Source organism: Manacus vitellinus, unplaced genomic scaffold (genome assembly GCF_001715985.3).
Source record: "Manacus vitellinus isolate BGI_N305 unplaced genomic scaffold, ASM171598v3 scaffold_15_pilon, whole genome shotgun sequence".
NCBI classification, from domain to species: Eukaryota; Metazoa; Chordata; class Aves; order Passeriformes; family Pipridae; genus Manacus; species Manacus vitellinus.
In genome coordinates this window covers 1,519,755-1,532,273 of record NW_021939122.1, presented here as the reverse complement: position 1 = coordinate 1,532,273, position 12,519 = coordinate 1,519,755, and the positions used below count along the sequence as shown (strand labels likewise).

Here is a 12,519-nt window from a genome sequence, read left to right as displayed (position 1 = left end):
AATCAGGGGTTATTTCCCCATCAAGAAACAAAAAAATCACTCCCCCGCCCCCCCAAAAAAAAAACTTTTCCAAAAGTTGTTGGGTTTAGAAGGATTGGAATAACATGTGATAGAAAAAAGGTTTTGAGGAGAAAATAAAAAAAATTCTGCCATGTTTTGTCCAACAAACATCTTCCTTGTGGCTGGATACTTCGAAGAGCTACTGCCATTTGACATGATCTTTGTCTTTGTATGTCAATGATCAGAGATGGGAATGTATATATTTAATGCTCATATATATATATATGTATCTGTGTGTCTCGTATATGGCATTCATAACAGTAGTTATATACATATCACCTCTGTAAGATGTATGTATATGTGAAATCAATATGAGAGGGTAACAATACACATATGTATGTATGTGCACAATCTATATTAGTCATCCATAAAGCACTTACCTTGAAATATGTAAATATTAAAATAAACTTTGCTGTTTTAGAGAACAATATTGCTACAGTTCCTATAATATTACTAATGCTGACACATAGTAGAAAAGTTGACATAAGACAATTAGTAACTTGGATGCTATTTACATACAGGACAAAGAACACAAGAATCCTATAAAAGGATTCTGATTATTGTCATGTGATAAATTGTGAGTCAAAACTGCACTACATGACATGAAAAGATGTTTGAAATTAAAGAGAATGTGGTTTGCCATCATCTAGATCAGGCAAGCTGCTCTTTAAGGCAGTCCAAAGCCACAGTGTTTGTTGGAATTCTGGGAAGGAACACAGAAGGGTGGGTAGGACATCTGAAACCGCAAAGTGCCTTTAAATATCAATATCAGCCTCCAAAAAAATGCACTACAGTCAGCCACTAAAACACAGAGGACTATAAATAACGTTATAAGTTGAAATATTAAGGCACTTCATGTATTCACATGCATTACTCATTTAAAGGAATTAGAAAAATTCTGACTAAACTGGACTAATTTGACAAGTTTTGCCAAAATATTTATCTCCATGAAAAAGGGGCATATTAAACATATTTGAATGTTTTATAATTAATTTTAGTTTTACTTAATTACAACATTGAGGTATACCAGATCAAGTACTAAGGTAGCTGGAATGATAGGAAGAATTAAAAAAGAAGAGTTTTTACCAATCCCCCAAGAATGAAGAAGACCATGAAAAGGCGACCAAGGGTTGTTTTTGCATAAACATCTCCATAGCCAACAGTGGACATTGTAACCATCAGTAAATAAACACATTCCCAATATGTTAGCGGTTGATTATTTTGGAAGTTTTCCCATGGATCCCCTGAGTTCTCCACCTAAATGTAAAAGAAAACATATAATGAATTAATAGAATTGTATGCCAAATTAAATCTAACCATATATGCATGTGTGTGTATATATACATGTAATATGGCATATAATATAAACTCTGAATCCCTTTCTGTGATTTATTTTGAACAAATACAGAACCTGACCCTGTCCCAAATATAGCACTACAATTCTTTTGCCAATATACATAGCCTTTCCACTCATACTATTTATGGAAAGCATCTTTTCCAGTCACCACTAAATAACCTACTAATGTGGTTAGGTGAGTTCATTTTAAAAACATTTCTTTAGAACATTTCCAGAGTGAAACTTATGTGTAATGCAATTATACTCCTTAATGTTTTTGTTTTAAAGGACTATGTAGCTATTAGGCATTATTGACATGTTTAGTGATATGCTACTACCTTTTCAAAAAGCCAGCTGCTGTTGCAACAAAATTATAAATTTATCAGTGGGAAAAGAGCATGCCCTTTAAAATTTGTTCCACAGTAAAAAGTTGAAGTTTGAGTATTCCTACAGGAGAATAAAGAAAATTATGCTGAAAAGCAAAGGGGGAAAAAAAAATCCAAATCCTAGAAAATAGCATTCCCTCAGTCTTGATGTAACTTTTAAAGGGTGGGGGAGGTTTTGTGGTTTTGTGTTCAAAAATAGAAAAAGCAATTGTTTCTGTGTATTTGCTCAGAGGAGTGTAAAAATATGGTCCTATGTGAATGAGAAATATATCAGAAATGAAAACATCCAAAATCTTGGTGCATCTTTATAAGAGTGAAAATTAAATGACAGATATATCAAGAAAATAAATATTTTGAATTTAATCTTACACAGCTGGATGCAGCTCAAGTTAATTCAAGTGAAGTCATTGAAATTGCTCCAGACTGACATCAATATCATTAAATTTTATTACTAGTCCAAAACGTTCCTGAATAACTTATTACTACTAGTAGCTCAAAATTTTCCTGATTCTAGGTTGATCATAAAATGTACTTCAAGGACAACCACTTAATCATATTCTATTATATTTACCAAACAAATCAGTAAAATCTATTAGTTTAAAACACTCACTTGACATATACCTATCGTTCATATGCATATTCACATTTATGACCTCATGTAGTTCTATACTATCTTACATTTTTCAGGTATTGTTAAGTGCTGAACAGAAACCTACTACAAAAAAACTGTGTTGCCAGTGACTGAAAGCTACACCTAAACAATTTGAAATTTAAAAACAAAAGACAAGGAAATAATCTCTAAGCGAATCGCTATCCAGAATGTTAGCAATCCCATTACTCCTCGTGGAAATACAGAACTGTGCGCCTCTGACACAACCATGGATTTCCCAGGACCTCCCTCTCGCTCCAACTCTGCCAATCGCCCCCAGGAAGCACTCGCCGGAGTTCTTTGGGAAGCACTGCCACCTCCTGGTAAATCCTCATCGTTTCACAAGTTGCACCACTCCAAGTCTGCTTTATTGCTGAGGTTAATGATGTCTGTCTTACTACTCTGAATTAGTTTTGAGTAGAAGCTTAAAATCTGGGAAGCTGTGATGCCTTTTTCTTGTCCTCTGTTGATGTGTTAAGGGATTATACAGAGCAAGGCAATTGCAGGAAATAAAGTAGCTCAGAGAGCAGAAGATCCATGATAAAAAGTCAATGAAGTACTTTCAAATATACTTACCAAATGTATGAACCCAGCTGCTGTCAGCCACGTGCTGATAAATATAGAGCACAGATTCACTAGCTTGATGGAATTACTGAAAACAAACAAAACAAATAGGAACTTAGACTAGAATTTGTCACATTTTCTGCACATACCTGTATAAAACTGCATATTTCAGATTAAAGAATCTGACTATTATTTCCAAAGAGAAACAGACTCCCTAAAAAAACTTAATCAAAAGCTCATGCAAAATATATATTATTTTGTCTTTGCAGAGTTCACATTTTCATCATTTAGATAGCTTGAAAGGAAAGTTCCCATGTATGAGAGCAGTGGGTATGGCTACCTCTGTACTCATAAACAAACTAATAGAAATAATGCTTTTCCACAGATAATTTGGTTGCCTCTCAGTACACTCACCTCCTTATTTTTTATTGCTGTACACCTCCAAGTTATTCATGTATAAATACATAAAAACACATGAGAAAATTATGATTCCCAAATTAAATATCTAAGGCATTTTACAGTTCTCGTGTGAAGTCCTAAGTAATTTTCATATTATTCTGCTGGTATGAACTCCTACAGACTACTTTATGGACATTCACACTAAATTGGAGTATTTCATGTTTATATTCACATTTTTTCTTTTAAAAAATGAGAAAAAGTAAAATTTAAACAATGAAAAAAGTGATATTTAAACCTACCAATCAAACTCTGCAAATATTTTTTAGTCCCATTGAGTAGTATGTTCCCTATCGTAGCCAAAAGTGATTTTGAAGCAAGGACCTCATTCAGTTCAGGAGGAAAACACCATACTTAAAATCTTCTGGAAGAAACATAAGTAAAACTTGCTCCCTCTCTTCTCACAAAAATCACTATCCTAAGAAGGATATTCAACACATCCACAAGGAACTGCAGTCCGTGTATGACTGTGTTTAAACAATTTTACCCATTCATGGAATCGTACTGGAAATAGTTCTCTGTTTTGAAAACATTTATGAGAAGGTATAATACCTCAGAAAAAAACCTCAATTATTCCTAAAGCAATAAATTCAAAAAAGATAAAAATTGGAAAACAATCACTATCAGTGTTAGCAGTAGTAGTTTTGCAGTACAATTAACTAATATTTCTATTTATAACTATTTTAGGGAGAATCAAAATGCATTATTTTACTTTAAAATATTGAGAAAAGAACTTGAAAAATTAATCAGACCAACTTCATTAAAAATAATTTTAAGAGTTACAGTTAGTGAAGTGGGCATCTTGAGGCACAAGGAAAAGAATATAACTGGTTAATATGAAAGATGTGGTAATACATATTATACTCAAAAATAAAATAACATACTGGCTATCCTGCCATTAATCAGTGCTACCTACCTCAACACATATTACCTCTTTCTCTCTTTCTTAAGGTATGGTTTAAGTTCCTATTTTGTTGGTGTTAACATTCAGTTATAGCACAAGACCCAAACCAATAGGTTTGTATATTAAACAAAATCATAGAAGTCATGCTAATGCAAAGCTCCATCATGAAAGGCCAATGACCATCCTTCACCTGAACTTAGAACAGGAGATGTTCCTAATAGAATAATGTGTCAGTCCACATATTACTGCAATACAAGTAAATGACAGCACCTACTAATAACTACATTACTTGTTTGGTACACTTATTTCTGCAGATTTATCAAACACTGTACCTTGTCTCTCCTCTATGAAATACTCCCTGTGCTTCCGCCAGAGTCTAAATATAGATGGAGGATTAGTCACAAACATTTTCCCTCTCTTTAAGCTCTTTCCAACATCTGTGCAAAATCCCTTACTGTGAGCCCTGCCTAAGCCTCTGTAGTTTTGTTGAAAAATAATATTAGAAAACAATGAAGGAGAGAAATTTTCAACTGAAAACTGCACAAATCAACTTCATCAAACATGAGAACAAAAAATATTGAGTAAAAGACATTTCATTTCAAATTAGGGAAACAAACAAGTCCTTGACAGAGTATGGTGTTCTAATACGACATTGTAAAATTTTGTTTTGTCTTACGGGATTTTTTCAAACACATTTAGCAATTTTTCAGATAGTCTAATCATTATCTAACACTTTGCTAGTCTCCTTACTGCCTCAATTTCTGCATTGTTTAGTTTCTTCCTTTGGATTCCAGTTTTTGGAATGACCCTTCTCCTCACTGCATAAATAATACATATTCCTTTAATCAGCATATCTCAGTCACTAATTCTAGCAGTAATTTTAATTTATAGGTTAGAATAAAGCTTTCTCTTTACTGGGGAAAAGAGGAAAAGGAGGAGAGAATTTCTCCTCCAATTGCACTAAATATTAAAAACACAGCAGTGCCCATTACATCCTATCAGTTTCTCATCTTGTTAGTTGTTACATGTTATTAATGCCAAACACATTAAAATGCCTCTAGTTGAACTGGTTCCATATTTTTTCATATAAATAAATATCACCTCAAACAGAGAACTACTATGCTTTGTAGAATTTAAAAAGTACTGGATTTTTTTTCCCCTATGCTATAACTTCAGAGCTACTAATGATATACTGAATTTGCTATTCCATTTCAACAATTCAAATTCTGTCATTAATCCTTAGTCTTTATGTTCACAAACAAATTACAATATTGGAAATGTCATTAAAACCTTAAAAGTGGATTGCAAAAAATGCTATAATGTTTTAATTCTAGAAGCTTTTTAACCATCCCTGAGAAAAATAATGTTGCAGTAGCTGGACAAAAGCATACAATACAGTATAAGATTTTAAATTAATAATAATGGTTTAAGGCCATGGTATGTAAATGAAACCATTGCTTGAATTTAGGGAAGTAAATTTTATTTAAATAAAATTAGATTTGTTGAGGCTACTAGTTTAACTGCCCTAACTCTTGCAAAATTACTAAAGATTCTCCATTAACCACAAGGGCTCAGCATGCCTTTTTTCAGGTGCAAATAAAAAGTTTCCTAAAATAAATAACATTCTGTTCATTTGTTTTAATTTGTCATAGCAATTTTACAAAAATATGTTTTGTGAACATGAATAGCATTCCAAATTATTTAGGTAATTTCAGGTTATTAAGTAAAATACAGGAGAGAACAGACATGACTTTCTGTTGCAGAACCAAGAAAAACAACTGTTTTGAGGAAATTTTTAAGTTAAATAAATGGTGCTAATGATGAACTGCTAAGGATTAATTAGCTAACTGAACTAAAACACTCATACAAGAAAACTTTCCTTTACAGTCTTTCAATAATCAACTTTTGAGTTTTACAGATATTTGGATGGTGACATAAATAATTACAGAGAATATGATATCTATGTCTAATAGCAGAGTAAATTTTGCACCAGAAAAATGCTATTTCAACGAACAGGTCAGTCTTGAATAAACCAGCTCTGAATACACTGAATGTGATTAATGCAGTACCCCTTCATTTCACAAATCCCCAACTGCTGAAGGGGCTATTAGCTTTTATCCAAAATCCTTCGAGTTTATGGGGCTTCTCCATGGATTGACATTTCTCATGGCAAGGTTTCTTTGTGTGTTAAATGTAAACTCATCGGATATTCTGAGCTCCTCCACAAATTGTTCTCCTTTACCATCCCAGTGGTATTCTAAGCTATGGGACTTCACTGCACATTCTTTGGTGTCTTTATTTGACAAGAAGTGGATTCCTTACAGTAACACAGCTAAAGACAGATAATGTGAGAGTTTTGCAGCAAAGGAAATAGTTTCAAGGTTAAGGGTTGAAGAAACAGCTGTTTACCATGACTGTGTACAAATCTCAGGACCTACTTAACCACTACTATTAATTATCACAGCAAGAAATGGAGTTACCTGCATATAAAACCCTCACACATCAATATCAACTGCTGCAGAGAGCAGAGGATTTCAGAATGGAGTTGAGTTTAGAGTAATTATTGGAAGCTGGGTTCAATACTTCCCCCAGGGCATTTTAGAAAATGATGAAAAGCAACATGTCTTCAACTGCAAGGCATGGGAAGGTTTCTTTTTATTTCCTTCAAAGTGATCTTTTGTCCAAAACTGTGATTCTTCTGTACAACTTACACGTACTAATAGCCCAAAGAACCAGTAAATCAGAAGGTTAATTGGACTACTTTAATTATTATATGAAAGAAATACTAAGGACAATGAATACAATCTAAAGAAAGCTCAGTGTAATTTCTAATATGTTTTTGATGTGAAAAAGGATGCTCAGTTAAAAAAAACTGAAATAGAGCCACAATGATAATTTGTCAAGATACTTTTTAACTGTATTCTGTGGAACGAATTTTGATTTCTGTTTTTCCAGGAGAGCAGAACATGGACTGATTATATGGAAAGAATCAATGTTTAATCAGTGCAAAGCTATGTAATTCATTCTGGTTTTAATTTATCAACACACAACCTTGTTAGATATTTCAAATGTAACAACACATCAAAACCTACTGATCACATAGCAGAAGATGCTCACTGATAAATCATTCATTGGTAGAAAAAGGTTTAAAGAACAGATAGTAATTGGAGGGGTTTTTTCCAGGAAAGAAAATCATATATTACTAGGATCTCAAATTTAAGCTATTTATGCTCTGTTACCAATGCAATTAACTCAGTACATAAGAAAAAGTCTTACCTTGTTTTAAGTATATTCAGAAACTGCAAAATTTCTGAAAACTGTATCAGTCTAAGGGCTCTTAAAAATCTTAAACCTGCAGTAAAGGGAAAAAAAAGGCTATAGTAAAGAATAATTCAAATTATAACAACATATAACAACAATACTGATCAATTAAATCAACACTGGTAGCATACAAAATGTCAAATACCTTTGAAATGCTCCTCCATATTTAATTGTTCCAAGATCCTTAACAGGTCTTTTTCAAATTGTTTTAAATTTATTTTCCTAATAACTGATGTATCCTACCAGAAAACAATTATTTATGTAGGAAGTCATGGGTGGAGACACACAGGCTGAAAGCTAAAGGGAAAAAACCTCACTGAGGTTGTTGGTAATTCTAGTGCACATGTCCTTCTCTTCCAGGCTGACAAAGACACATGTGGGTGTGGAACGCCTCAGTCCTCCAAGCTCCCACGTTGCTTAGTGAAAAATAAGAGATTATGGGCAATAGATCTGATAACCTGGATAAAGTAGACTGTATATGCCTGATTAAATTCGTAAATCTTAATGACGCAAAATCTTTTATAGTAATAATGCTCCTTATCTCCACCCTAATTTCAAAAAACTCAAGCAGAACAGAAAAATGACACATTTTCTCTTAAAAATGGCAAATTAACTGTATTTCTTTCCATCAGCCTATAACTGTAGGAGTACATTACACTTCAACTATTAAAGAAACAACTATTTTTACAAAGAAGCAACTATTTTTAAAAAGAAATTGCATTTTTATGTAGAAATCAGGTTGCGTGCATAGCAATTCCCAGACAACCACAAAGTTGGCAAGACAGACACAAACAGAGTTTGTGCAGGAGAAAATACTATAGGAGATTAAGGGATTAAATTATTAAAATAGTCTTATGCTGATAGTAAATTATTTGGCTGCAGATCTTTGGCATATGAATAAAAGTACATTGTGTATTATACATATGCACAGCTTATAAAATAAAAATAAAGCTTGGAGGATAATTTTTATTAGAGAGTACAGCCAGGAGTTACATAAAAGTTGTGTAACATGGTATTGCAACTGTTACAGTGAGGTCCAGGGCAGCTTCTTCTCATACATTCTCATTATCGACATTTATTTTACCCACTTCCAGTGCTAAAAACCATTTTTTGTTTCTAGAAACCTAGGAAAGACATCCTAGCAAACTTAAAACCTGGTCACAACTTTTATCATCTCACTGGAATAAGAGGTTCCCCTCAAGAGCAAAGATGCATGTGGAAAGATGTGTTTAAATCATGACATTATTTCCACAGTATTCTTGGAAAGTTGCTAAATAAAATTTTTACTCTTGCTAAGGCTTATAAGTAGCCCTGCTAAGTGGCCTTGTTAAGACTCATAAGCAGTCTTAAAGCACACTCCTGTCTATTACATGGATATAAAGTTTCTTTTTAATTACTGACTGCAGGGAACTCTGAAAATTAATCACAACTTAGTAAATGGATTTAGGGATCTAGATGAAAAGTAATAAAATGAAGCTTAATAATTATAAATGTCAGATCTATTTGCAATTAGAAGACGATAATTTTAGATCATATTGCTGAAACTGCAAGACATGTCCCTCTGACCCACTTCCAGCAGTTCCCACAGTTGCTACTCCTATCCAAAGAGAAGCAGTTGGACAAGGAAGGAGAGGATCTTTCTCAGCTCTGTTCCATCCAGCTACCTTCCTCACTCTTCCACATCCTTTTTTGAAAAATGGCTAGAGAAAGAAAAACCTTTCCTCAGCACTGTGTCTGAAATTAATGAGATGACCAAGTTACCCATTGCCACATTTCAAAAAGAAATCTGAGAAACATCAAAGTTAGCAATAACACCTCTATCTCCAAACCAATATAATGGTTAAGATACATCTAAGTTGCTAAGACATCAAATAATAGAACAAAAATACTACAGCTTCAATGTATTTTCTGTGAAAGAAGAAAATCATTAAGAATGAAGTTCTGCATTTGCTACAGCCCACACCACTTTAAAAAATTCCCTTCAGAGAATATAACTTAACAAAAAAAAAAAAGTGGAGAGTTTGCTTGAACAGTTTAGCTACAAAATAGAACTGGCTTCCAATTGTAAAAGCAAAAGGAATTATTACATGGAAGGGATCAAATAATAATTTTCAGAAACTTCAGTGCATTAACTGCTTTGTGTGGTTCAAATACAAAAAAAAAAATTAAATGAAAATGACAGTTTTCCCTATCATGATGGCAAATTAATTCTTTCCAGCATTCTACAGTTTTCAAGACACAAACAGATCTGCTATTAAATTCCTATATGCATGTCATTTTATGTGATTTCCATAGAATTATACAATAGTTCAGGTTGGGAGGAATCTTTAAAGGTCATCTTGCCCAACCCTCACTGCAATTAGCAGGGACATCTTCAGCTAGACTGGGTTGTTTAATCTGACCTTGAACTCTCTTAGCTTTTCCTCATAGCAAAGGTGTTGCCTCCCTCTGATCACTTTTGTAGCCCTCCTTGGGACCCACTCCAACAGGCCCATGTCCGTTTTCTGCTGAGGACCCCAGAGCTGGATGCAGTACTCCAGGTGGGATCTCACAAGAATGGATTAGAGGGTAAAATCTCCTCCTATGCTGTTTTTGACACAGCCCAGGATATGACTGGCCTTCTGAGCTGTGAGTGTACAATGCTGGCACATGTCCAGCTTTTTATCCATCAGCATCCCTAAGTCTTTCTCTGCAGGGATGCTCTCAAACCCTTCCTCTCCAGGCCTGTATTGACACCAGGAGTTGTCCCAGCCCTGGTGCAGGACCCTGCACTTGGCCTTGCTGAGCATCAGACAGTTCCCATGGGTCCATTTCTCAAGCTTGTCCAGGTCCCTCTGGATGGCATCCCAAACTTTAGGCATGTCAACTGCACCACTCAGCTTGCTGTTCTCTGCACACTTGTCGAGGGTGCACTCAATCCCTTTATCCACGTCATTAATGAAGATATTTAACAGTGCTGGTCTCAATATGGACCCTATGAGGGACACCATTTATCACCTATCTACACCTGTACTTTGAGCTACTGACCACTACTCTCTGGATGCAATCCAAACAATTCTTCATCCTCCAAACAGTCCACGCACCAAATCCTTCTCTCTCCAGAAGGAGAAGGATATTGGGGGTGACTGTGTCAAAGGTCTTACAAAAGTCCAGATATAATACACCCATGGCTCTTGCCTTGTCCACTGACGCAGCCACTACATCACAGAAGGCCATTTGTTTGATCAGGTGGGACTTGCCCTTGAAGTCATGCTGTCTTTTATCACCTCCCTGTTCTTCATGTGCCTTAGCATAGCTCAGAGAAGGATGTGTTCCATGAACTTCCCAGCCACAGTGGTGAGGCTGACAGATTGGTAGTTCCAAGGGTCCTGCTTTGTATCCTTTTTAAAGATGGGTATAACTCACTTTTTTAAGTCACCAGGGTCTTCACCTGACTGCCAACAGATGGGTATTCCAGAATAACGTAAAAAAAGAGCTCTGAAAACTGATATGAACAAAACACATAAAAGGACTGGACGATGTCAGGGCTGCAGCTGGTAGGTTTGCATAACCTTATTTCCAGGCACTCACAGTATCTTGCTTTCCGGGGCTGAGCACACAACCATTATTTGTTTCACTGTTTGCAAGTGAAAACCACTATTCCTGCCGTTTCCATAAAACCAATAGCATAAAGAGCCAGTCTGCCAAAACAACTCTACATAGTAAGGAGAAATTACAATGCACAATGCACCAGTGTGCAAACCTCCCCAGCATGTGATAAACGCAAAGACTTTGAGTGGTCTACTGGTAACATCCACTAACACTAGATGAACCAAAGCAGATGGGAAAGGGGAATTCACATTCTTTAATAATTATTTCTAAAACTTGTCTGTGAAAGAGATAAGAGGTGCTGTCTTTGAATTAATCTGTTTGGTTCAAGCATGGACAGCTTGATCCTCTAGTGAATGATGCACATTTTGAAAGACTGCAGCTAATTTGAAGGTTTAAGCCTTACAAAAAGCTGCAGTTGAAAATGAACTGTAAGGATAAAACTCAGATGAAATGAGTTTGCCCCTAAAGGTATGGTTATTTATATCACCTTAAACTTAGCAAGGGGATGATGTATCAACTGAATAATTCCGAGAGAAAAAGTCCACAAAGCACTTTATTCTAGCGCTGGTACTAATGACCCATGGAAGTGTGCTTGCAATCATACATGCATGTCATCTGTAAACTGATGACACAGTAATCCTCACAGCAATAACTTTGTTTCAATGAGACTGCTGTCAAACTAAAACCAGCCTAAACTATTCAGTAGGTAGCTTACTATGAATCCACATAAGGTCAATATTAAAATAAGTTAAATAGAAAAGATTTTTATCAGTCTAACTTAAGAATAACTATTGACAAAGTGTCTGTAAAAAATAGCCTGTCTATTACGATTTACATGTAATCAGTAACACAATGCCCCATCCTATCCTCTCTCACTGTTTTCAAATCAAATTTAACTCACGACTAAGATGATTTTATCTCTTTCAGGCCTACGAACTCACCAAGGTTAAAGTTTATTTATGCATCCAAAATAGCGAGCAAAATTCTGCAACAGGAGCACTCGCAAAAATTCCCCCTTTCCCAAAGCTGTTTCAGCTAAATACACAAATGTGTACAGTTCTCTTTCCTCAACATTTGGGAACATGTTTTATACACGTGGGGAAGATTCTTTTAATATGAAACACCTAATAAACTGATTAACATTTAAATTATATAATCAATAGTTCAGAAAGGATAATTTTCTTACGTATTACAGTAAAGTCTATTCTAATTTTGCACATTTCATGGATCCTGTCTGCTAACATTAATTACA

General features: G+C 34.9%; 1 protein-coding gene across 19 annotated transcripts in view; it reads right to left on the bottom strand.

Moving 5' to 3' along the window:
* Positions 1-12,519, bottom strand: part of KCNMA1 (potassium calcium-activated channel subfamily M alpha 1) — a 458,566-nt gene that overhangs the window by 154,296 nt on the left and 291,751 nt on the right. For all 19 annotated transcript variants that reach the window (XM_018068974.2, XM_018068976.2, XM_018068980.2 and 16 more), the window contains 3 exons: positions 7,632-7,707; positions 3,008-3,083; positions 1,147-1,317 (listed from right to left, as the gene is read on the bottom strand). In XM_018068974.2, the coding sequence (XP_017924463.2) occupies positions 1,147-1,317; positions 3,008-3,083; positions 7,632-7,707 (323 nt within the window). The remainder of the gene's footprint in view (positions 1-1,146; positions 1,318-3,007; positions 3,084-7,631; positions 7,708-12,519) is intronic.